The 26,858-nt window shown below is 40.5% G+C and overlaps 1 protein-coding gene across 1 annotated transcript; it reads left to right on the top strand.

Moving 5' to 3' along the window:
• The first annotated feature begins 11,209 nt into the window (after positions 1 to 11,209).
• PNPT1 (polyribonucleotide nucleotidyltransferase 1) lies at positions 11,210 to 26,355 on the top strand. Its single transcript, XM_054290508.1, has 29 exons — positions 11,210 to 11,409; positions 12,722 to 12,782; positions 13,094 to 13,168; positions 13,653 to 13,758; positions 14,091 to 14,140; positions 14,605 to 14,668; positions 14,754 to 14,801; positions 15,498 to 15,611; positions 15,808 to 15,994; positions 16,172 to 16,223; positions 16,938 to 16,995; positions 17,135 to 17,231; positions 17,327 to 17,429; positions 18,223 to 18,293; positions 18,893 to 18,929; positions 19,685 to 19,751; positions 19,854 to 19,943; positions 20,219 to 20,272; positions 20,376 to 20,482; positions 21,435 to 21,506; positions 21,601 to 21,664; positions 22,210 to 22,293; positions 22,760 to 22,843; positions 23,456 to 23,562; positions 23,646 to 23,701; positions 24,384 to 24,462; positions 24,825 to 24,872; positions 25,235 to 25,393; positions 26,036 to 26,355. Exons 1-28 carry the CDS (start codon positions 11,219 to 11,221, stop codon positions 25,388 to 25,390), a joined length of 2,382 nt encoding a protein of 793 aa, XP_054146483.1. The 5' UTR covers positions 11,210 to 11,218; the 3' UTR covers positions 25,391 to 25,393; positions 26,036 to 26,355.
• The last annotated feature ends 503 nt before the right edge of the window (positions 26,356 to 26,858 follow it).

Consider the following 26,858-nt stretch of genomic DNA (forward strand, 5'->3'; position numbering starts at 1 on the left):
CAAGGCAGTGAGGAGGAATTCCCTGGAAAGCTGGCTCAGGCTGGGATAAGGCACAGGATGGCCTGGTTGAGGGGATATCAGGCAGAGATCAAAGCAGGAGACGCTGCCCAGGTCAGCAGTGCAGCAAGCGTGAGCCCACGAGCGATAAAGTGTTCAGAACAGCTTGTCCCAGAGCTGCTGCTCTGCCTGCCAAGGCCCATTTCTGCTTGGTTTATGCACCATGCCAATTCCTCCCCTATAAGATTAAGCTGCCTCCAGGCAATTTTAACTTACACATCTGATATTTGGAGCATTTGCTATGCTCTGCAGCTCAGGAGCAGGCACAGCCCCTGTGCTGCCACTTCCCCTCTTCACCTCACATCACCTTTGCAGAGGCACTTGCTCCCATTTAAGGGCTCACACCTTTTCTGGGATTTTCAGACATCAAGGGAATAACACTTCTATGAAGAGCAGGACAGAACCATCAGTGCCATAGAGAACAACACTTCAGGGGCATCAACCTGACAGTAAAGTGTACAGGACCTGTTCACTTGGATATATCCATCATTCTGGAGAAGAATTTCCCCCTCTTAAGATTGTTCAGAGCTCACTAAATCCATTAATTAATCACAAATACCAAACCTAGAAACAAATAAATGTTGTTTGAGGCCTAAAATCTTGGTTTCAAGACCATTCCAAGTGGTTCCAAGTTAAAAAGGCAGATACCAAATTAAAAATATTCAATAATCTTGAAAGTCTCCAAATTCCTTATTTGTTTATTTATCCAACTACACATGAATAATTTTAGTCTAGCACAGGCCTGTTTGGGTGCCAGATCATGTTTGCAAGTCTGCCCTGTGAAAGGCAAATGTACAGTTGAACTTGGATGCTATGCAAGTATCAGCCAGCTATTAGCAGTGATTGCTAAACAATTTTTCCAAAAATTAGATCAAACAAAGCTCAATGCCTGTGGTTGTTGCTGGTTACCTCTGTGAGGAAAACAGTTACTAATATACAACTGGTTGGGCTCAAATAATAAATGTAATTAAAAGGCTGTAAACAGTAATTCTACTTTATAGAGATTTTTTTCCATCATTAAATCCAATTTCTGTACACACTAACAAATGGACAGACCTAAAGGGACACTTGTGTGCACAGGAACCACTATCACCTTGATTCAGCTCACAAAACATCAGAACATTTTGCAGATGCACCTCCAAAACCATAGGTTAAACCACTCAGATGAAGCAGTTGTGTAACAGAGTTATAAAGACGACCATGGAAAAGCAGAAGAGGAAAGAAACTTCCTGAGGGTTTGGCATTGTTACTATTAGTGATGGCTGAATTTTGCCTCATTTCCAATGCAGTCAGATCTTCAAATAAAACTTGAACACCATCTGTTTGCCATGATCCAGAGACAACAAGGGCTGGAGACCAGGAGTCATGATGATGGCAATAGTTACACACAGGTTTTGCCTACAGATCCAGCCTGGGACCTGTGAGAAAGGCTCTACCTGGAACAAGGGAAAAAGTTTCCTCTCAATGCAAACCCATTTCTAACTAAATCAGCATTGGATGTGTGGAAAGAATATATTTACAAGGGAAAAGATTTTACAAGAAAATTTTGCAAATGTAATCAATTCCTGTATGGAAAGAGTCTCTGGAACAGCAGGGCAGAAAGCACTGGCTTTACAGCCACTGGGCAAGAATGGTTTGCAGAACCTCTGCACCTCAATCTGTGCTATAATTACACAGCTCATTAGTTTAATCACTAACAACTCCAGACTCTTCATGCTGAAATTAAGAATGTTGCTTTTCTGATCTGGGAAGCTCTCAAAAATCAAATTTTTTAAAGCTGCCATTTTTTAGAAGGCTGACAAAACCAGGAACATTAAAACTCTATGTATTCAGGAACTAAAGTAAATCAACTAAATAAACATCCAAAAAAAGCACCAAGAAAAGCCCTAGAGCAAACTTAATTGTGATAGCTGAGTTTAATGATGTTAAATGGCAAAGCTCATCATAAAAAAATTACAGCTGAAACTTCCCCCCAGTATTACTCAGGGCAGGTTTCACTCCACTTAACTCGGACAACAGGAACAGGATTCACAATTCATTTAGTCAAGGAAAACCTGTGGGGAGCAGGAGGGCTGAGGAAGCAAATCCATAATTAACTCCATTTGCAGGCACAGTTATGATATGAGTGTGCACTAATCCTTCATTTGTGCTCCTAAATTTGTAGCCAAGATTTGCACATTTCCCTGAATGAGAATAAATCTGTGCAAGGCTTTGCTCTGACATTTGCTTGGTGTTGAGCCCACTCTGTCCCAGGCAAAAACAGCCCAAGTTGGCACACAGAGTGTCCCAGCCCTCCCTCTGCCAGCAGCACAGGCCAGGGGACCCAGGCAGGCTCCTCAGGAACTTGGGGATGGCAGCACAGCCATGCCAAGCTCCAAGGGCCAGGGGACACAGGCAGGCTCCTCAAGAACTCGGGGATGGCAGCACAGCCATGCCAAGCTCCAAGGGTGAGCCCAGGAGTGCCATGGACAGGTTATAGAGAAGGGAAACCCCTTCAGGAAGTGTTGGGGAAGATGAAACAGGAAAGTTTTATAAATATGATAGTCTGGAAAAAGATTTTGAGAATATAGAAACTATAAGCAAGATCGAAATGAAAGCAAGCTTTGAGATACCTCAGTTGCTGAACAACTGGAAAACAATGGTGTGGCTGGCTAAAGGTAATCCCCTTTTGATGGAACAACACCCTCTGCCTGCAGACAGCTCCAAGGGTCAGAGCAGACCCTACAGCTTGGCATAAGGGGCCCAAAGAGGAGATTTTTAGGGTTTAAAAATGTAACACAGTATGGTAATGTAATGATTCTTATAGGCTGTAAGTAAATGCTATGGGGTTTGTATATTGTACTAGATTGGTGGGTGAGAATTAGAATATTCAACACAGAAGATGATTTATTGTATTGTAACAGGAACATCACTCTCTTACCCCTCTCATCCTCTCTGCCCCTTTTTCTCTCAGGCCTGCTCTGAGCTGTGGCTGGCAGCTCCCACCAGGCCCTCTGCAATAACCCCCAAATCCCAGCAGGCCCCTGCACCCAGGCCCTTTGCAATAAACCCCGAGTTCCACCACCTGGCTTCAGAGATCTCTGGTCTCCATCTCTCCTACCCCCTGGTGCTCCTACAAGGAAGCATCCATTCCCTCCCACCCAGTTAAAGGCAGGTGCTGAACAGCCCCCAAATTGCACAAAAGCACCCTCAGCAGTGCTGCACTGCAATCCTCAAAAGCATTTTCCCTCTTGCATGTAACCAAGGCCTTGTGCTCAGGGCCAGCCCTGGCCAGGGATCCCAATGCAGAAGCCAACAAACCCCAAACCTTGCAGAGTCAGCCAAGAAATTGGGTTTTATTCCAGAAGCTCACAAACCTCAGAGGCTCCCAAACCTCAGAGGCTTCAAATTCTTCCCAGGGTTAAAAAAATCAGCCCTGGCTTCAACATTTTGTGGCATGGCAAGTGAAGAGAGGATTTTCTTGGCATTGTTTTTTTTTGTACAGCCTCCTTAGAGGCTGTGAATTTGCTGGTGCCCATCAGCATCTTACACGGCACCCCTATTATAGCAGAAATTGCTGTGCAAGCCCAGCCATGTACCACTGCTCTCAAAAGTATCAGGGTCAGGAAGAAAAGACAAGATTTACAGATGAGAGGTTTTTTTCTGCCCATGGCAGGCACAGAATTACATCTGCTTGAGGATTTCACAAGTAGAAACTATCCAACAATTGCTTGGAATTGGAAAATAGGTACAATCCTAAAGGAAAAAAATTCACTGAGAGAAGATTCAGCAAAGAGCTCAGAGTCAATGATACCCTGGATATTGCTGCCCTGGCTTTGTGTTTGTATTTGCCTGTACACACAATCATTTTTAATGTCCTTAAAGCACAAATAACAATTAAAAATCATTTATTAAAAGGTGTTTTTTTCAGAACTGTGTTGGAACTTCTAAAGGCAGAAGGATAGAGTATCACCTGTCCTGGGAAAAATATGCTGGGAGTTGCTGATAAAGATCATTCCAGGGACACAGCTAAAGACCAGGAAGTACCACTGAGAAACTCCTGGTCTCCTTCAGATGCTCTTCCCACCCACCACACAAACACCCACAAACAGATTATAAAGATCAGGTTTGGGATGCTCTGAAGACAACACCTGAAACAAGATCAAGGCCAAACACCCAGCATGAAGTTATGAGACAATAAAATAAATCAAAGGTTGCGGCTGAATCACTGAACTGTTACCAGCTGTGGAGCAGATACCTGTTACTGGGAGCAGCTGCTACTACCCTATAAAATTTTACATGTTTTGCACATTTCAGACCCCAAAACAGGGCTGACTATAGTCTTAAAAGGCAGATACCCCATTAATATAAACAATTACCACTCTTCTCCTGCTTTTACTAACACTGCCATTTTTCAAGCCAGTTGCAACTTGTGCAGATAACTGTGTGAATTAAATACCACACTGAATTCTTTACTAACTTTTCTTTCAACAAGGTAGCAATGTGTAAGTATAGCTATAGTAAGGGCTGATGAGATTTATAACTGGATCCTGACTATAAATCATATTTTTATCATCCTCAAACTTTTTATTGCTGTTTTCATCCTTCATTTTATAGGTCGTATCTCCTCTCATCAGGAGGACCAATATCAAGGTGTAGCTCTTACTTCATACCCCAAATAATAATACAGATTTTTTTTCCCAAGGAAAAAAAAATTAATGCAAACATTTAGGGATTCCAAGGAATCCTTTTGAGGAAATAAGTATTTGCATTCATGGTAAAATTCCAAACCTCCACACAAAGAGCTTGACCCAGCCCTGGTGAAGCCAGTGACATTTGTCACAGCAAGAGGATGCAGCCAAACAAACTGGAAATGGATCAAGGGCATGGCAAGGGTTGACAAACTGCTTCATCACTGGCTCTTAATTTAAGCTTAGACCTCCTTTACAAGGCAAGTGGGTGAGAACAACAAAAAAAAAACAAAACCCATATCAATCACCACAGCCACACAGTTCCCAATTCCTATTTATAGCTTTGCTTTGAAATTGAGGACAAAAATGCAAAGCACCATGCCAAAGGGGAGCAGCCAGGATCCACAGCACTCTGAGCTGCAAGGCTGCTGCTTTATTTCAAGTGTGCTGTCCACCACACTCTGCACTGCTGCAAGTTCAGGCCTCATCAACATCCAACTCCTAACAAGATTTCAAAGGCTTTTCCCTGGAGCTTCTCAGAGAGCAAAGAGAAAAGGGATTCAGTGGCTGAGATGCTTTAATGATGGAGAAGTTGTGGTCAAAAAACTCTGTCTTTCTCCACTATCTGGACCTTTCTGCTCGGCACCTTCAGCAGCCTGGAGGTTTCCAGAGCTTTGTTCTTTGTTGGAGAGGCTCTATGAATCATTGTCTTCCTTTTGCTTCTCTTACTTGAAAATGCCTCTTAAAATTAACTCACTAAGTTTTTAATGGTTTAGGTAACCATTACCAGCTATTGCAAAATGTCACATCCACAGGTAAATAATCACTGCTTTCCAACTTGGGGTTTGAAGAGCTCCAAATTCACCTTTTTGGACTGATTTTGTGCCATCACCCAACACACACCACAGACCAATCACAATTTGCCCTTCAATCACTCAAGGAACTCAGGGCCTTGGGTCATTGCAGACCTTGTATTCCTCTTTATGTACCTTAATTCCCATCAGATGCATTTAATATTACAGCTTTGGGTCTTCACAGCCAACACAGATCTGCAGGGCCTCTCAGGGTGACACAGAGAAGAGCCCTGAGCAATGCTGAGCCCTCAAATGGGATTTTTGGAGTGTCTTCTAGACTACAAATAATTTTAACTTGGGCACCCAAAAACTGACTTGACAGAGAGCAAGCACACATATCAGGAAGCTTTGTGCATGATGTTCACACACAATGTTCACTTACATTTTTTACACTACAAGTCAAAGTCATTTGTAGTGTTAGAAGTGCACACACATCAGGGAGCTTTGTGGACTACACATGATGTTCACTTACATTTTTTACACTACAGGTCAAAGTCATTTGTAGTGAGTAGTACACAAGTAGTGTTAGAAGTGGTGCTAATTCAATTTAGAAATCAGGAATCTGAACATCACCCCCCACATGCAGAGTGCTCTTGCATTCAGCTTTGCTCAACTCCTTTGTTAAAGGCACAGCACTGAATGATCAGAACTCACAGAAATGCCTGAAAAGGCTTTAAAATCGCACCTCTAGGTGCTCCTCTTTAATCTATGAATTTAGAGTCTCTTCATCCCCTCTCCACTCCCACTTCACACAAAAAGGGAAGAGCAGTGTCCATAGCAAATTCTGTAAACTTTAGTATTTCTGTAGATCTATCTATTCGCTTCAAATAAAAAATCCTTTCTGTGCCAATCACTCCCTCATGCAAATTAAGAACTGACACGAAAACCAAGCCGTTGTTTTCTAGTACTCCATAAACACTCAGGGAAGTTTCCAAGCGAGCCACGGAGGGGTTGCGCGGGCAGGAGCTGCACCCTGCAGGCACCGCCAGGAACAGCGAGAGCGGAGCCCGGCCCGCGCCGTGCCCAGCTCACCAGTGCCACCGCATGGCAGAGGGGTATTTTCAATAAATACACACCAAATCACGCAGTTTGGGGTTTGACTCTGTCCAGAGAGCTTCGTGCCAACGTGGGCACGGTATTCTCAATTTCTGTACGGCAGAAAAACCAAGGCATGGTGAAGACCCTCCAAGAAAAGGGGGGGAATTAAAATGCGCTGTTTCACATTGCCTTGAACACTTGTTATTCAGTGAAATGGCTAAAAATCAAAGTAACTCTCACTGTGGTTGCTCGTCCCTCTGATTTCCTGGTGCAGTGTTCCAGGCCCATTACTAATTTCTTCCCTCTGTCCAATGGCAGGAGCAGCCCCCAGCACACACCTGACCCCCAGCTCAACACCCACTGCCAAAGTAGAGTAACCACTTCAAATATAACATATTCACTTCAAAGCCACACTGCAAATAAAGGAACACAGGTCTACATATTTTATAAATAAATACATACAAGCAGAGCCTCCATGTGGCACCTGTCCTACTGAGCTAGAATATTCCTGGTTCCTGGAGAGATGGTGGAAGAGAAAGCAGCTCAATAAAGAGATATAAAATACAAAGGTAGGACCTTTAAAAGGACAGGGCTTGTTAGAGGGAAGAGTTTTTCTTTCATTGGATAGAAATACATATGAGTACAATGTACATAACTATTTCAGCACAATCCTGACTGAGCAAAGGAATTCAAGTGGTTTAAGTGCCAAAGAACCCAAATCCACAGCTCAAGGACATTGAAAACTCCTGGAAGGAAGAGGCTAGAGGCTCTGTGTCTGAGTAACATGGAGGGGTCTCACTCAGAATATTCAACCACTGCCCACCCCCCTGCAGAGCTGCCCCTCCCAGCTCACAGAGCAGCTCTAAATCCAACCCCCAGCACAGCTACAAGGTCCCTGCAGCTGGACACAAATTTCCACTCCAGCCCCTCAGTTTCAGGGGCTTGCTCCCACCCTTTGCTGAGCCTGTTTTGACCTGCCAGAAGCTCCCATTGCCCAGGTCTGGGTTTTTCCTTCATGTGAGCCACCTAAGAGCTGGCCTGTGGAGACACATTGCATCCCATGCACCAGCAGGAAGGCTTGGTTGAACCCAGCTTATTGATTTATAACATGCTTTAACTCTCAAGACAATAAATTAGATAAAAGAGAGGTCAAGAAATCATGAAGGAGTTGACTCCACTAGTTCAAGTAAGGAGCTTATATTTTATTTAGTGTTATGCTTCTGTTGTCTCCCACCACAAGGAGGAAAAACAAAGCAACCACTCTCTTGAAGTCCTTCACTAAGTTTAGGCTGCAAGCAATAAAAATTAGGAATCAACTTATTTCAAAGTTTGCTGCTGAGAAGAAAAAAAATTATACCTTAGACTGTGGGCATGACACATGGGCTTTACACACACACACTTTGACTATTGACACATCCAAATAAACCTTCTGGAAAATAAAAGCTTGCTCTGACAATTATTCAATGCTTTGCCTTTCTTGCTCCTTAGAGAGTGCAAAAATAAAATATAAAAAAAAACCCCAACACACCCAATTCACTTTAGAAACCACAGCACTGGTTTAGGAAAAGGGATTTGTATTTTTAACCCTTTCTCATGTGTTCAAGCAAACCCAAAAAACAAATAGTTGTAGAAGTCTCCAACTTACTTTGCAAGACAGCACAGCTTCAGCTACACCTTCTTCTTCTTCCTTGACAGGAAGGAGCACAAGCTTCAGTTTACACACCCAGACCTTCTAGCTTGAATCCACCTTCCATTCCCAGGGCACAAGGAATGCTGCAATTTCACCCCTGCTCAGGGAGCAGAGCAGCACAGAACCCTCAGGAACCGGGAGGAGAATGAGGGGAGGTGCTGCCCTAAAATAGGATGAGACACAGGTGCCCCAACAAGATCCAGGAGGCAAATAGACAATTTGTTAAATGCAATCAGCCCCCTTTTTATTTCACTCAAATGAAAGATTACACCCACCTGCCACAGGCATTGTGATTGCAAAGTTCATCCATGTGAGTTTTCTGAAGAACACTGAGCCACTGGAGTTACACCTGCTGAGGAAACCCAGTGGCATCTCAAAGCCATCCCAAGAGATAGAGCAGGAAATTCAATCAAAGTAGAGCTAAACAGGACAGGAATGAGGAGAGAAAACCAAGTGAAAATAAGTTGGTTTGAAGTCATGCAATTTCAATGGATTCTCCCAAAGCTACTTTAGAAAGTTAGGATGAGAAATCTGTATCCTGCTGAAACAAATTTATTAGTTTCAAAGGAGTTACTTGCTCAGGTGCAGCATCCCAGGGCTCCCAGCACTATTTAATGATGCCATAATTGCTCTTCACAGTTTGCAATAAAGCCAGAAAGGGATGCACCACCAGGGCACGGTGGAATGGCTGGGACACTACAGGGAATCTTTCCTGGAACAACTGCAGGTACTATTCCTTATCAACAATGACAGAAAAAAGGTTTGTTTGCTGGGTTTGGTTTTAATTTAAGTTTTATATTGAGCTGCTTTTATAGAGCTAGGTCTGTATAATGGGTTCCTCTTTAAAATAAAATTATAATAAATCAAATAATAAGTGTGTAGAGCTTTATGCCAAAACTCCATAAGGGGCTCAATTTAATCTTGTTTGACGGAAAAACTCGAGCCCAGGAAAAAATAGAGCCATAAGAAGCCATGCAGTGGAGGAGTGCATGGAAAATGGTCATAGCCTTTTTCTAGGGTAGTTGGTTGCATGTTTACTATCCCTTAAAATACCCATACATCATTTTTTTACAAGTGTCTGACACTTTACAAGGGTCTGTCAAGTGTCTCACTTGAAGTGAGAGATTTACTGAGCTGCAGGATGGGGATGGAGAGAATTGGGTATCAAACAAACCAGAGAAAATTTAATGAAGAGGGAAATGAAGTGCAAATCTTTCTTAATAAATGAGCCATAGTTTTGCTTTCTTTCATTATACTAAACATTATTTTGTTTGCTGCCTAGTATTTTGAAGGAAATCCAAGCTCTGGTATCCTTTTCCTATGACAGTGGTTCTATGGCCATAGTCTGTTAGGCCATGACAGCAATGAAATATTCATTTATCATCTTGGTGAGTGTGAGAAGAGCAATTGTAATAATTACATAAAAAACATTCCAAACAATTGTCTGTTTGTCATTCAGTTTGAATGTGAATTCAAGGGAATATGGGGAACATTTCTGCTTTGCCACTTAATACATTCTTGTACCAATAAATTGTAAATCTGGATAAAGTTAACAGCCCTTTTGCCCAGGCCAAATCCCAAGTTTCTGATCATTTTACTTCTCTCTTTTGTGTCTTGCCAAAAAGATAAGAAACATGTTGGCACAAAAGGAAAATTATTGCTTGGACTGTTCTCCCAGTCGTGAATCTGTTTCCTATAAAAGCAGCTTGGACAGAAAACCTGAATCAAGTAAACAAGTGACATCAAAATAGCTTTAGAAATAAAAGAGTAGTAAGTTATTAAGTTTTTAAATTAATTACTTGCCAAATTTGAGTTGTTAAGTGTAGATGGCAGATGAGTTCAAGGTGATGTGTGACAGATATAAGTGGGATTAAATGAATATAAACTATCTCACTGTTGGTGTGATCAGATCTCCACAATCACATTATTGTTTGCTCACCTCAGAGAATAACTAGCACTAATTACTAATTTATTTTGCATCACACTCAGGAATAATTAATAAACTAACAAAACCGCTGTGCCCTCAGTGACATTCTGATGCACTCTGAGCTTGTAACGGCACATGAAGTTTGTGATAAGCAATATCTGTGTTTTATTCTTCTTGCACATTTCAGATTATTTTGGTGTTCTTGGCTTAAAAGTATGTTTTGGTTGGGTTTTGGTGATTTTTTTGGGGGGGGCCTGCAGTTGTTTTGGGTTTTTTTTTTTTTTTGGTGGGGTTTTTTGGAAGTTTTTTGTTTGTTTCTCTTTTTAGGTTTTTTTTGTTGTTGTTTTTTTTTTGAGGGAGTTGTTGTTGTTTTGGTTTTGGGGGGGTTTCTTTCGTTGTTGCTGGTTGGGGTTTTTCGGTATTTTTTTCCTTGTTGTTTTTTGGGGTTTGTTATTGGAGGTTTGTTTGTTTGTTTTGGAATTGTTTTTGTTTTTTAGGGGTTTTTTTGGTGAGTGCATTACGGAACAAAGTCTGCGCAGTAAATCAGTCCCCAAGGCAGGTGTTTTCCCCTCACGAATCCCAGCCGGCCGTGGGGCCGCCCCTCAGGCAGGGCGGGGCCCCTCAGGCGGTGCCGTTACCAACCCTCCGGGACTGCTGAGGCGGCATTCCGGTGCCGGTGTCCTCTTCCTCGCTCCGAGCCCCCGTTCGAACGGCTCTTCCTCAGATTCCAGCCCGAGGTGGCTCCATAGCCGCCTCAGGCGCCGCGTCGGAGCTTTTTCTGCCACTTTTTCCCTCAGGATTCGGGAGTGGCGGAGCGGCGGCACCGGCGCGCTCTGCGCTGCCTGACCCTCCTCAGCCGCTGTAGCGCCCGTACGGAACCGAAAGCGGCGCGGCGGCGCCTCGGCCAATCCGCTCCGCTCTCACTGCGCGGCGCCGCTGCCCCCAGCCAATCGCGCGGCCGCCCTTTCCTGCCGGGGGCGCTATGGCGGCCGCCACGAGCTGCGGCCGCGCCGCGCTGGGCGCGCTGGCCCGGGATGGCGGCGGGCCCGCGGCGCGGTGGCGGCGGCTCCTGCCCCCGGGCCGGCCCGCCCTGCCCTGGCTGTGTGCCCGCGGCGCCGCGGCCGGGCCCACACCCGGGCCCGGGAGGGCCGTGACGGTGGAGGTGGGCGGCAGGTGAGGGGTGTATGGGCGGCAGGGCAGAGCGCTGGCCCGGCTGGAGAGTAACGCAAACGTAGGGAAAACTGGTGCAGAGTGCGGGATGTGTCGAACTTATCCTCAGGCGGGACGTTCTTTGGTGTCGGGTCTTGGTGTGCTGCCAAGCAAGAAGGGAGCCCGCAGCAGTGGGATCGGCCCTGTCATGGCTGAGTCAGGGGCTGAGGAGCCCTAAGGATGTAATAAATGAAAATGTTGATGGATGTCGATGTGTTCAGTGCCAATTTAGCAAAACATTCCAGGCCACCAAGTTGATCAGAGGGGTGGAGACCTCTCCGGTGAGGAAAGGCTGAGAGAATTGGGATTGTTCAGCGTGGAAAAGAAAAGCTTTAGGGTGATCTAATTGTGGCCTTCCAGGAGCTGCCTGGAAAGGTGCAGAGACTCTGTGAGGGTATGCAGTGGCAGGACAAAGGAGAATGGGTTAAAATTGAAAGTAAGTTTAGATGGGATATTAGGGGGAAATCTTCCCTGTGAGATCCTGGCACAGAGAATCTCTGGCTGCCCCATCCCTGGATGTGTTTAAAGCCAGGTTGGATGGGGTTTGGAGCAACCTGGGGTAGTGGAGGTGTGGAACTCAGTCCCTTCCCACCCAAACATCCTGTTACTCTATAGCTGAATTATGTTCATTATAACAATTAAAATCACACCTACAGGTCATAAGGACTTTGCCCAGGTGCTCCCCTGAGCATGTGAACATTTTACCTGGGATGACTTGTATAGAAATTACTGACTCATCATAATAGAGGGGCTGTGCTTGGGAAGGGACCAGCTCTGGATTTCTGTGTGTAAATAATGGAAAATCAGGAGGTTTGCTGGCCTTGTGCAGTAGCACCCAGTACAAGCCTGGGATAAATAATACATATTTTTATATATTGCTCTCAAGTGTGTCCTCATTGCCTTGTTGCTGTCCTTTCTCTGCCACAGAGGAGGGAATACTGTGCTGGGAAGTGTTCAATCAGCTCCCCTCAGCCTTGAGGGTGTTTCCCACTGGCTAAACCCCAGCTGGAACAGCTGATGCTTCACCTTTCTAATGCTTGGGATAGTTAAAAGGCTTTGCTTCAAGGTAAAGGAAGCAGGACACTTGAAATTTAAGTGGATTTGGTCACTTTTGCTCAAAGAGTTTCAATTTTTATATCTAAGGAGGATTTTTATTTCTCCTTTGAAGTACAGCCTTCATTCTGTGCAGTTGGGGCCACAGATGAATGCAGAAATTGCTGGGAGATGTACATGAATTCACTAGAAACTCATGTAACAGGTTCTTTCTTTCCTTTAGAAAGATGGAGCTGTCTTCTGGAAAACTTGCCAAGTTTGCAGATGGATCTGCTGTTGTTCAGGTAAAAACAAAAAATAGTCAAAATTTGTGCAGCTTCAAAATTCCTGAATCTTGAAAGTCATTGTTTGGGCATCAGAGCCTGTGGGATACAGAGCCTCAAGTGGCAAATTCATCCCTAACAAAGGGAAGGAAAAGTTTTATAGGAAAAAATTAAGTCTGAAAAGCAAAAACAGGGCATGAACTGTGGATTGATGTGGTGGCTTTCTGCAGAGTATCATTCTTAAGAATTACTGGTTTGTGAATAAGTTTAGAGCATTGGGAATTATTTTCTTTTCAGGTAACTTCAGTTTTTACCTATTTTTCTTAACTCAGCTAGGTGACACAGCAGTGATGGTCACAGCAGTCAGCAAAACCAAGCCCTCTCCATCTCAGTTTATGCCATTAGTGGTAAGTACTAATGATTAATTAAGTACAAAGTATTAATTAAGTACTAAGAATTAGTTTCATGGTAATCAATTATGAACTTAGCAGTAATAGTCCTTAAACAGTAGAGTTCAGGATGTTGGGGGGAGTGGGGAATGCAAACAGTAGATGGCAAAGCCTGGACTTCAGAATTGCAGTTGATAAAATAAAATTATAAAAAAGATAATGATAAAAAGGATCCCTGTTGAGCCCTGGATGTTGCCTGCCTTGGCTTTAGTCTCTTCCAAGCCCTTGTGGACTTTGCCACACCATCCAAGCTCAGGTGTTGGGGTTCGTTTGTGTGGAAAACTGGTGGAATTGTGAAGCTCACAGGGCTGGGATTGTTAAGGATGGGAAGTTGATAATTGGGGTTGGAACTGGATGATCCCAAGGGTCCCTTGTGAGGGTTTCTGTGGCTCTGCAGTAAATAATCAGCTGTCATTAATCATGCCTGAATTTTCTTTGGAAGGTTGACTACAGGCAGAAAGCTGCTGCAGCAGGAAGAATTCCTACAAACTATCTAAGAAGAGAGCTTGGTTCTACTGATAAGGAAATCCTTACAAGCAGAGTAATAGGTAGGCTGAAACCTTTTATCTACAATGTACTTTAAAAATGTTGTCATTTTCTTTGAGTGTTTGAAAATACCATTTATAATAGCCATTTATAATGCTCTCAGAAAACAAACATGTCATTTGTTTATCTGTATGATTGAAATTTTAAGGTTATATATGTCATGCTAAGTACGTTGCTGGGTTCTCTACTTTTTCTCTCTTTTTTTTTTTTTTTTTTGTTTAAAAACCCCATTTTGTCAGTTTCTTGTGGGGTCATTTCAGGACAAGCTGAATATTAATTACTGAAACACAAATTCTTAGGAATTCTTATGAAAAGTTTGTTATTTCCTTTGCAGATCGCTCGATCAGACCTCTCTTCCCAGCAGGCTACTTTTATGATACACAGGTAGGTCATGCCACCTTCAAAACAGAAAACTTGGGTATGGCCAAGGAAAATGTCATTATTCAGGCCTTGTTTTAAGAAAAATCATTTTTGTTAACATCAAGGAGGGGTCTGCACTTCACAAACAAGTGTAATGTTGCTTTTTAGTCTGTCACCTCCTTGCCTTAAACTATTTATTATTGCATCCTACTTTCCAAATTTTGTTGTCAAGATGCAGAAACAAAATTAAAATCTCCTCTGTGCAACAGAGGAAAGATACTAATAGTAAATATTTTATATATGTTGTGATACAATATTATCCATTAATGGGGCTTTATTGTCAGCTTTCTGTTTTGAATACCTGAAAAAATTTCCCTGTGAAACATAGACTTGTGTAGATACTTGGGGTTTTTTAGTGTCCTTAGCTTTGTATTGATCAATAAAAATGTATAGGTCAAAATGATTCATTGTCTTTTATCTTATGCCAGATCCTTTGTAATCTTTTAGCAGTAGATGGTGTCAATGATCCTGATATTCTGGCAATTAATGGAGGTAAGAAGGCTGTGAGAAATTGGTGCTTTGGTGGGACTTAATGAGATCAATTTTTTCCTAATCCAGATTTTTATCTTCCTTTCAGCTTCTGCAGCACTTGCCTTGTCTGACATCCCTTGGAATGGTCCTATTGGTACGTAAATATTCTTAAATTATGGGTGATTTTAATGGAATGGAAGATTTAGACCACAGGTGGCACTTTGTTTTTTTAAGTAGAAGCTGAATCTAAACATTAAATTTCAAGCATTGGAAGTAATTTTACAATGGATAGGATTGTTTCACTTCAAGGGATTGTTTTTCTGGACTAAATGCACTTTTGGGAGGAAATAAAATATAGAAATAGTGTACTATGTAGACCAATAAATTAATTTTCTGCTAAGAGAAACATATTAGTGAAAAGCATTGTTTGGAAAATAGCTGCTTCAGAATACTTTTCCTCAAGGGACTCAAAAAGAGATTTATTTCATTGTGAGTATTTTCTGGGAAGAGAAGATCTGCCCAAGAACAAATATTGAACAAGTGTCTTCCTTTCAGCTGCCTTTTTTTTCCTAGAAAATATGTGCTGAAATAACAAAAAATTCCCAGTACACTCACAGCATTGTGTGTAATACTGGCATTATTTGCCCTACCCAGTAAATAAATAAATAAAAACAGAATAGGTAATTTTGTCTTCTAGATTAGTTCTTAATATCCAGTCAGCGTGCTGATATTTTAAAATTAGTCTGTAGCTTTAATTATTGTTATTAGCTGTGTGACTCTCAAAGTACAGTGATGCCTTAAAGAACTTAATTATTATGATAATAAATTACTTTCTGGAATTTCTTTGCAGGTGCAGTGAGGGTGGGGCTTGTGGATGGAGAGACTGTTATCAATCCAACTAGGAAAGAGATGGCCTCTAGTACTCTGAATTTAGTTGTTGCTGGAGCTGCACAAAATCAAGTTGGTAAGTGAATTGTTGTCTGTTGAGGGCTTGGAAATCTTTGCAGATGTTTTCCTTATCTTTGAAATGTGGATTTTTATACAATAGTGATAGGTAAATTTTGGTTAAGTAGATTCCCTCATATTTATGAAGTTTGATGTTAGATTGCTGTTGAACAATAAAACAGGAATTCACTGAATTTTTAACTTTCCATTGCCAGTTATGTTGGAAGCAACTGCTGAGAACGTCTTGCAGCAAGATTTCTGCCATGCCATCAAGGTGGGGGTGAAGCAGACCCAGCACATCATCCAGGGCATCCAGCAGCTGGTGAAGGAGCGGGGGGTGGTCAAGAGAACTGTCCAGAAATTATTCATTGCTCCTGAAGAGATCGTGGAACATGCAAAGAAGTAAGTTCAGAACAAATAATGCAGATGTAGAAATGTTTGTGAGTCTGTTGCTTTCACCAGATTGGTATTTTACTAAATAATTTTCAAACATTTAGTCCTCAAAAAAAAAAACAAACCTTGATTATAGAAGTGTTTTTTAAGTTGTATTTTCAAAAATTCTTCCTTTTCTCCCTAAAGGCTTGCTTCTAACAAGATCTATGCAGTGTTCACAGATTCAAGCCATGATAAAGTAAGTAATCAATTGTGATAGAATTATTTTTTGAGTTAATATCATAATGAAACTGTAGGAGAATAGAGTTCTTTAAGCTTTTAGCTCAAGCCCTGTCCCTGGAGGTGTTCTAAGGAAACACTTGATGTGCCATGGCCTGGTTGACAAGGTGGTGATTATAGGTTGGATTTGATGATTTCAGGGCCTTTTTCCAACCTCAGTGCTACTGTAATTTAAGCTTGTCTCCTTCCCTGCATCAATTTATAATAATTAATTTTTCTCTAAGTTTTTAACCTGCCCAGAATATTTGCTTGTATTTTGTGGAGGTGGAAATTCCCTTTTCCAAAAGAGTCACATGAAAAGAAAGAGGAGAAATTGGGTGCAGGTTACTTCTGGCAAGTTCTGGCTGAGCACAAGAGCAATGTTCTGCTTGGGAAAAGTTATCAGTTACTGGGATAATCTCCCCAGGGAAGAGGTGGATTGCCCAATTTAGGACTTTTTTAGGATTCAGATGGGGAGGGTGCTGGGCCAGCTTGTCTAGACTGCTCTTGCCAATAAAGGTTGGACCACACAACCCTTGAGGTCCCTTCCAACCTCATTATTGATTTTTTGAATTTGTGTGACAATTCTGTTCCTCATTCCTTAAATTTTTGCAGATCTTTAAACCAAACAGCCCCAAACCTCAGTTGTTGTTCTGCCCTGTAGAGTTAACTGGTTGCAAATCCTCTGTTCTAGATTTCGAGAGATGAGGCAATCAACAAAATAAGGCTTGAAACAGAGGAACAGCTGAAAGGTATCATTTTTCAGTATTTTGAGAATTTTTTAATGGAGGTAGCACTGCTAGGAGTTAGAGTATCTAACTCTTTGTTGGAAGCTATTTTAGTAAAAGTTCTATAAAATTAATTTCCCAACATTTTCTTTTCTATACCCAGAAAAATTTCCGGAGGCTGAGCCTTACGAAATCATGGAATCTTTCAATGTGGTTTCAAAGGACATTTTTAGAAATCTTGTGCTAAATGAATATAGAAGGTGGGTGTGTCAAACTCCTGCTGATAATATTTCTGTCAGCTTTTAATCAAAGACTGTGGTTGAACTGATCTCTTCATCTCTCTTTGTCACTTCAGGTGTGATGGGAGAGATTTGACTTCCCTCAGAGACATTAAATGTGAGGTGAACATGTTCAAAATGCTTCATGGATCAGCCTTGTTTCAGAGAGGTCAAACACAGGTAGTGTCACTTAAACATCAGAAATGATCAATGAACTATCAAAAGCTCAGGGATTAAATGCCAGGTTTCCTTTTTCTCTTCACATTTAAATAGCAAGAAGCAGAAGTGGTGTGTGGGTTGGGAAGCACATTGGTGTGTAGGGCACTGCTAAATTGGGCACCTCATGAGAAATCTTTTAAAAGCAGCTTCATATGCAACCTGAGCCAAATAGGGAAATTTTACCCAAAAAATTGCAATAATGAGAGGATTTTTTTCTCTTCTTTGCCAAAAGTGTCAGCTGTTGGGTGGATTGAATTAAGATCGTACTTGAGATTTGGTCTTCTGTACTTTCATAGCTCCCTTTGCTAGAGGACTGTCAGCCACTGATTACTTCTTATTGCACTGATTTAGGGTGGCAGTTCAGAGAGTGATTTACTCCTCAGTGTTGTCCCCTCTTATCCCACTAAAAATAACACCCACTGCAAGTCCATGTGGGAAACAGGCACAAACAACATTGTGCCTGCAGCTGGCCCTGTCTCTTACATCTTTCTTAGGGAGCAAACTGCTCTTGGCTCCTACTTAAGCAGCATTAAATTAATATTTTTAAATGGGATTGCTTGTAAGAATGTGTGGTCTTTACAGATTAGGAGTAAGTTTGTGTGATGGAGAGAAAAAGGTTCTACGAGTGGTAGCTGATGGCATCTCATGTGCTGCTGGACTTGTTCTTTTTGATTCTTCATGAACAGTAACATTTTTGAAGGCTGCAAGGCTTTAAGAGGGGTTTATTTTTTACTTTAGCTCATTTTCATTTTAGGTTCTGTGTACAGTTACATTTGACTCTCTAGAATCCAGTGTAAAGTCAGATGTTATCTCCACAGCAGTGAGGTATGTATGTCTTGGTGCTTTGGCAGCAGTAACAAGAGGATGAACATTTAAGCACATTTCATAAAACCTCTTCAACTTCCACATAGATACTTTCCTAGGACTGAAAAATGTGTAAAATTAGACTTTGAAGTGGCCTGTTTTCCAGAGATCATGGCATGGGTTTGTGTTAGGGTGACATTAATTCCATAGCCCACATTTGAAACTGGAGAGTGTTACAAGTGACATCCAGTCTGGTTTATGTATTTAAAATATTTGTGGAAAGTTTAACTTGGTATGTAGCAAGCTGGTCCTTGTGCTTTGAACACTTCATTGCTGAAGTGAAATTGGTTCCCTTTAGAGCCACATTGCAGTGATGTCACCCCAGTGATTTCATCCCAGTGTGGGAGCTTTTACATTTTAATGTCTCAGCTTTACTGTAGTTAAATCTTTGTTCCCTGGAAGAGTTTGGAATACTCTCTAATTTTGGTAGCTGTGGGTGATCAGCAGTGTATTGATTTGTAGGCTTTGGCTGGGTCCATTTGTAATTAGTTTGAATTACCTGTTGTGTGTAACACGATTGGTTGCTCCTGTTTTGACATGGTCTTGTTTTTAATTAATAGTGGAATTAAAGATAAAAACTTCATGCTGCATTATGAGGTGAGACTTCTCCTGTGTTACAACTTTCTGCATGATTGACAGAAGGGCTTCATGTCTTGCTTGTAAAGGTGCAGTTGATCACTTCCAAGGTTATAAATTAGCTCTAGATTTGCTAAAATGTATTTATGCTAATTCATGCATCAATTTATATGAGCAGAAGTGCTGGTTTCCTGAAAAGCAGTAGGTAATTTGTAAATTGCCAGTTTATACAGGCTTTTCATGCCATAACATTAGGTGAGCTCCTTCAGAACAGGTTCTTTCTGAAAGCAGGATTAACCTGTGCTATTATTTTTAGTAAACTCCATTAATATGTTCAGCTGACATGGCACAGCAATACTAAATAAATGCTTTTACATCTTGGATCTCTCTCAGCCTTTGGAGCTTGCCCAAAGTGTTTCCTACAGGCAACAGGCAGATCTTGTTCCATTATCTCTGACAGAAATAACATTTCTGCTAGGTGGTTTGACAAGTTCCTTTGGAGGAAGCTTCTTGTGTTCTCTCTTAGCTACCTTGCTACTGCTTTATTCTCTTTTGTCTTGTGGAAGTAAAACATTTACTAAACATTACCTAAACTGGTCCTGGTTTGCAAACCAAGTGACTGATAGAAGTCATGTGGTGGTTTGATTATTTTATTTGTAATGTATATTTACTTTGAGATGCACCAAAATTTCAAAGATGTTTTTGTCTAAGTGGATGTTTTAAAATGGAAAAGAAAAGCAGGTTAATTTTCTGTGTGCACATTTTTTTCTTCATAGTTTCCACCTTATGCAACCAATGAGATTGGCAAAGTTACTGTGATGAACAGAAGGGAGCTTGGACATGGTAAGTCCAGACCAGAGAAATGCCATGCTGAAAGTTCCAATATTTTATCTGATTTTTATTCATGGATCACTTAGTGATTATTTTGTTGGTTTTTTTTAACAGGTGCACTGGCAGAACGAGCTTTGAAACCAGTTATACCCCAGGATTTCCCATTCACAATCAGAGTTACTTCTGAAGTCTTGGAATCCAATGGTATTAGGATTTTCTTGTTTCTAACCTAGGCTGGAGACTACATTTGTTTGACAAACTTGATTTATAGGCATGCTAAATAATAGATTTCAGTTTAAATGTTCTTAAAACTATCACTTAAAATATTTTAAAATAAAAAGCATGTTCATGAAGAATGGAGCTTTCAAAATGGCATTTGGGGGCATTTTTATGCTGCAGGATGAGGAAAATAACTGTAGCTTGTATTGAGACCCATTATGAGTGTTTAATCCTGTTTTTTTGCTGTATTCCAACTCCAGGCTCCTCCTCGATGGCCTCTGCATGCGGTGGAAGTTTAGCATTAATGGATGCAGGTACAAAATAAAGCACTCACAAGGATAAACCACGTGTGATAATGTGCTGCAGGATCTGGACATGACCAAAGGCTTCTGAAATGTGTTTTTGTGGCTCTCCTAGGAGTTCCAGTGTCAAATGCAGTGGCAGGTGTAGCCATAGGCCTGGTTACCAAGTGCAGCCAGGGCAAGGGGGACATTGAGGATTATCGCTTGCTGACAGACATCCTGGTGAGTGCTCTCACATCCTCCTCCTAAAATTGCTGCTGCTCACTGCTGGAAAATACTTCTGTGGCTTCTTCTGGAACCTTCCACCCAGTCAATTCTGGAACATCACTCCTTGTCACAGACATATTTTATGAAAAATCCTTTTGACAGGATTTTTCTCCTGAGAAGCTGAGAGGCTTCAGAAATTAAATGTAAACCATGATTATCTGCTGCTGTGGATAAAAGGTGCATCTTTGATTGGCCTCATGTGGTTGTTTTCAATTAATGGCCAATCACAGTCAGCTGGCTCAGACTCTCTGGTCAGTCACAAGATTTTATTATCATTCCAATTCTTTTCTATTCCTTTCAAGCCTTCTGATGAAATCGTTTCTTTTATTCTTTTAGTATAGTTTTAGTAAATCATTTTCTCTTAGTATAATATATAGTAAAATAATAAATCATCCTTCTGAAACATGGAGTCAAGATTCTCATCTCTTTGACCCATGCAAACACCACCAAAACTCCTGGAAAAATTTGTTTCATCTTTTGTTTCATCACCCAAATTTCTCCCTCATTTTGAAAAAAATATGTGAAATGCCCAGTCATGTTTCTTATTTTTTGTGGATTTAGTTATTTAAGCATTCGTAAGCTTTCTCCTTCCAATTAATTTTGTCTTTCCTCATGGGAGAAAAAGATGAATAATTTACTGAAGACCACTGCATATTGGGTGGAGAATGAGCACTTGGAAGAGGGGCTGGGGAGGAAAATGTGCAGCCACTGGCAGCACAAGATCAGCTGGGGATCAGAAACTTGTCCACAAAAACTCCCAATTTCCAAGGAGAGAAAGGAGCAGTGTTAATCCTGAACAGCAAAATAAAGCCGAAGAAAACTTGGAAGTCTCAAAAGTAATTCCTCTGTACTTTTGGCATAGTGGAGAAAATTACTCCAACTTGGTTTTGTCTGTGTGTGCTGGCAGGGAATTGAAGATTACTATGGAGATATGGATTTCAAGATGGCAGGCACCAACAAAGGAATAACTGCACTGCAGGTATTGTGAGCTGGAATTTTCCTCAAGTGAAACTCTGAGAGTATTAAAAGAGATTTTCTGACATGTTGATGGCACTTAATTCTTCTCATGTCAGGTTGATCTGAAGCTGCCAGGAATACCAATAAAAATTGTGGTGGAAGCTATTCAGCAAGCTACAGGTAGGTCTGTTCTTGCATTTACACCCATCTCATTATAATAAATTATAAATAGAATTAAGTTGTATGAAACTAAACAATTAACTGTTCATTTTTTGTTGTCATTGTGGAAAAAAGCAAGCTCCTGTCTTTATGAAATGGGTTTGGCTTCATCAGTAAGCTCCAAACCAACTTCAAAGTAACTTCAGCAATTGCATGATTGGGACTAACACACGTTGCATGACTTTGTTTAAATTCATCAGGAGAATGTTATAAAAATAACAGCAAACTTCCTCTCATTTCACATAAATTCAGCTATATTTACCAGTGAAACTTGCTGCCATCTGTATTCTGACATGTGCAGTTAAAATATTCTTGAAGCACATGAGAAAGTGAAGCTATGTGGTTTAATAAGGATTTAATGAGTTGGAAAACTTTCAGCCTGACATTCTCCAGCTAGGCAGGAGACAGGTTTTGACAAGGAATGTTTTCAACTGTATAACAAAAACTTAATGTCTTTCTTTTAATCATATGTAAAATGATTTTTTTAAAATTATTATTCCCTCTAGCTGCAAAGAGGGAGATTCTACAAATTATGAACCAAACACTGGCAAAACCCAGACCTAACAGAAAAGAAAGTGGACCAGTTGTAGGTAATGTTATTGTGTGAATTCATAGCTTTTTAACAATATACTTCTGCTTAAAATGCCTTTTTTTTTAATGATTGATTGTTATATATATTTGCCTTTATCCTGTGGGCATAATTTGTGGAGGGATTGTGGTTATTTTTTGTTATTTTGAGGAGATTGTTATTGCCACATGGGGCAGCACTCCTATTTCAGCGTACACCAAAAAACAATTTAAGTGAAGTTATGTGAAGCTCTGACAAAATCAGAATTGTTGTAGATCAGAGTATCAGTGGCTTAAGGTAATTTACAGTCATCAGAGTTTATTCTGTATCTTCATTAATTTCAGTTCTTGCCTGTAATTACATCCCTGTTCAGCAGATACCACAGGTAGCTGTAAGAGATGAAAAGCTCCAGGAATGTGCCCTTTTGTGTGATAGCTTTCAAGATGATTATATTTAGCACTTCAAAGAATTTCTAAATGTTCTTTCAGAAACCATCCACGTTCCATTATCAAAAAGATTAAGATTTGTTGGTCCTGGGGCTTACAACTTGAAAAAACTTCAAGCACAGACTGGTGAGACATTTTTGATTCCTGTGATGATTTATCCTCACGTGTTTCCCTTTGTTTCAGACTTGTATGCTGAGCTGTTTCAATGCTCAGTGCAAGCTGAAAATTAAAAAAATCTGGGAGATTCTCTGCTTTGGACCTGGAACTTAATGCTGGGGTGAACTTTGAACAATGCTTCTCAGGGAATTGAGGTGGAGAAAAGGAGGAAAACTCCTATTTCCCTTTCCTAGAAGGGCAAAGAGTTTTACCAACCTGGCTCCAAAACACTTTCATTTCCCTCAGCTATTAATACAAGTATTATTAAAATTCTCTGGGAAATTGATTCATAACCCTCACATTTATTCAGGATTTTTTTGCAGCCTTTAAAGGATTATAAAAGTAATTTTATGTTCTTTTTAATGGCCCACAAGTTTATTGAGGTATTTGCAGGGAGGTGGGTTGTTCAATGCCTAAATTGAACAAGATGAAATAACGATAGAAGAAGTTAATTAAGAATTAAATAATGCTAGAAGTCTGAGGTCTTAATGAGTGTGCAAAACCCTTCTGCTCTGAGCAAGTGTTTTCTGAGTGTGATTCTGTGCAGTGTGCCCTGACTGTGTCCCCAATGCCCTTTTCCAGGTGTGACTGTGAGCCAGCTGGATGAGGAGACCTATTCTGTGTTTGCCCCCACGCCAGGGGCGATGCACGAGGCCAGGGAGTTCATTGGGGAGATCTGCAAGGATGATGTGAGCTCACACTTCTGCCTTCAGCTCCACACTTTGCTCTTTGTGCCTTCCTGTCTTACTGGTTTCTTTTTTTCCTTCTACAGCAAGAAGTTAATTTGGAATTTGGGGCAATCTATACAGCCACAATTACTGAAATAAGGTATAAAAAGTGCTTGGGAGTTGAAATTAACTTATTTACGTAGCTATTATGTTATATAATATATTATATAACATATTATATATTATATATTATATGTCGTATATTATATGATATATATTATGTTATATTTATATTATATTGTATATATTGTATATTAGGTATGTATACATACCTAATTATGATGTAAAATAATCATTATTTTTTTAAGAGTGCCGTATTTATGCTGAGAATACTGGCACCTGCATGATTTCTGCTATTTTCTGATACTCTGGTGAAAATATTTTGTTTCCTGATAAAGCTGTTTGTTTAGTTTTTAGAATGTCTCCAAATTACAAAAGTTTCACCTTTTTCATCTTTGAATCTGAAAGGGAGGATATGAATTTGCTTTCTACTTTTCATCACAGTATTTGACTTGTAAAAATTACATTTTGGGTGGTATCTATTAGTGTTTGGGTGGTACCTATTAGTGAAATACTGCCCTGAAATAAGAAATTCTCATCCATTTTCAGTTAAAGAAAAATGAGTGGATATGTTATGGTGGATAAAAGATTTTTTAAAAAGGGATGAGTAAAATTTGGTTTATGAGAAGTTTACAAGTTTTGCTTGCTTTGGGGACAATTTGAGGGTGAAATGTGGACTTTTGTTGAAGCCCTTTGACATAACTGTGCTGTTCCTGCTGCAGGGATTCTGGAGTGATGGTAAAACTGTACCCAAACATGACCCCAGTATTGCTTCATAATTCTCAGCTGGATCAAAGAAAGGTAAGCCATCCTTAAACAGGTACAAAATGGGCAATTAGATTTATTTTACCCAGTTGGCATGGCTGTAACACACTTACTGTTGTTCCACAGTCCATTTCCACGTTAAAAGCTGATAATTAGCAGCACTTTTAATTCTAATTCTTCCTGCCCTGTACTTAAAGCTGCAAAGAATCAACTGTGTGACTGCTGCAGTTGTTTTTACACCAAGCTCTTTAGCTCTGCAATACCCTTTTCCATTAATCTGAAACCTGTTGTTCCTTTGGTAGTGCTGAGCCCCTGTAGTGTAGCATGAAGAACTCTGAATGAAGGGATTTTTATAACAAACTCTAATAATTTTATTTCTGTAAAACACTGTGTTCTAGATTAAACACCCTAGTGCCCTGGGATTAGAAGTTGGACAAGAAATTCAGGTAATTATTTTTTTTACATTAAAATGCTAATAAAATGCTGCTTATATTTTAAAATTAGATTTTTTTTTCTAATTATTTATTTAGTGTTTATGAAGAAAATCTTTTTCCATATTGAATTCCCTTTCTGTGCTAGTTAAAGGCCTGATCACTCAAGTTAGGTTTGTTTAATGTCATCCTCTTGCTATCTAGGCACCAGAATATTTGATAACAATATAGGCTAAAGGATGCCTATTTATTGCATTTCTAGCATCAAACTGATAAAAAATTAATAAAAATTTAAACCCTACCCCCCATCTTTGAAGGAAAATGCTATTTCCAGCTCTTGAAGTTGCACAGTGTGAGATTGCTGTGTTCCTTACCAGGTGAAATACTTTGGCCGTGATCCCACCGACGGCAGGATGAGGCTTTCCCGGAAAATCCTGCAGTCCCCAGCCAGCAGCAGCCTGAAAACCCTGACAGAAAAGAACAGCATTGTCCTGGGAGGGGCTGTTCCACACACATCCACCTCATCCCAGTGACAGGTAAGGCCAGCAGGGCAGCTCAGCTGACTCAGGGCTGCGCTGCCAGCTCTGCTAAGAATTGTGCCAGTCTGGGTTTGCAGTGAGTTGTAGCTGTAGGAAATTTGATATTATAAAATTGGTTCAAATGCCTTGACAGTCTCTGACAGTCTAAACAGCCCCCTGTGTCCAAAACAAACTTACTTGTTCATCTCCAACATCCTTTTTCTCTACCTTTTAAAGAAAAACCCAAGCAGGATATTGCAAGAGAGCAAAAAATAAGCTGCTTTCTTGATTAGAGAAGACTTCAGTCAATTATGAAATGGCCAAAGCTCTTCCTTAAGGAAGTAGTTTTCCAGCATGTATTTGACTGTCAGAAGGCTCATGCCTCAACTTTTCCCAAAATTTCTGTGGGTTTTCTTGTTCTTGGAAAGCTGCTGGAACAGGAAAATGTCTGATGTTAAAATCAGGAGCAGTTACACAGCAAGATTGGCACATGCACAGTGCACCAGTGGGAACTCAAGGCAACCTGTGGCAGCCTTCTAGGAATGACTGACAGCACAAAAAGAAGGGAAATTCACTGAAGAAATCTTGGTTTTAAGGAACATGTTTGAATCTCATACCTTGATATAATGAGCTGGTTACAAATTGTTTTCTCTCTTTCAGGAAAAAAGGTGTGATAGTTGGTGAAAATACAAGTGACCTTTGCTAGAACCTTCTCAAGAATCTGCAGGTGGATGAGAGTGAATCAGATTTATAAAATAGACACTATTTATGCTTAAAGTGATGTAGAACTTCAAAGCCTTCAAGTTGATTAAAAACTTGAAAATAAAACCAGGAACAAGCAATGCCCTCATCTTGTGTAGCAAGGCTGAGATGGGAATACAAGAACATGGAATTCTGTGGACTGAGAAGATATTTCAGTGCTAAAAATTATTCTGTTTTGAGTTATCCACTCAAAATAAAACTGTGAATATGAGAAGTAACAGCTGAGCAACTCTTTTGTGGGAGAAGGAATTATCCTGTATGCTTGGTCAAGAATCACACTTGGCCAAAGCTTTAGTGGCTTTTCAGTGTACAAGAATGTTGAGCAAGACATAAAGAGATGGAAGAATCACCTTTAACATGATGGATGCTGGTTTAGATTAATTCATCACTTTCAAAATGTTCAGACCTGCTACACTATCTGAGCAGAACTTGGCTGTAACATCACCCCTTATCACCTGGGTTTATTAACATTCACTTCTAAAATGCATAATTAAAACATCAAAATTAAAATACTTTCTTGGAATGAACAATTGATGTGATAAATCTTTCCTTAAAACACTCTCATTAGGAGTGTCTTAATCCTTCTATTAATTATGTTGCATCAGTGAGTTCACTGATCTCTTTTAGACTTCAAAACATTTCCCAGGGGCTCATGAGAATGACTTGTTTTTCTACTGTGAGGTACAGACTTTGAAAATCAAACAGAGTCCTTCTGATGTTC

Source organism: Melozone crissalis, unplaced genomic scaffold (genome assembly GCF_028551555.1).
Source record: "Melozone crissalis strain CALT ecotype California unplaced genomic scaffold, PUWL_Pcris_2 ptg000081l_1, whole genome shotgun sequence".
In the NCBI taxonomy this organism is placed as follows: domain Eukaryota; kingdom Metazoa; phylum Chordata; class Aves; order Passeriformes; family Passerellidae; genus Melozone; species Melozone crissalis.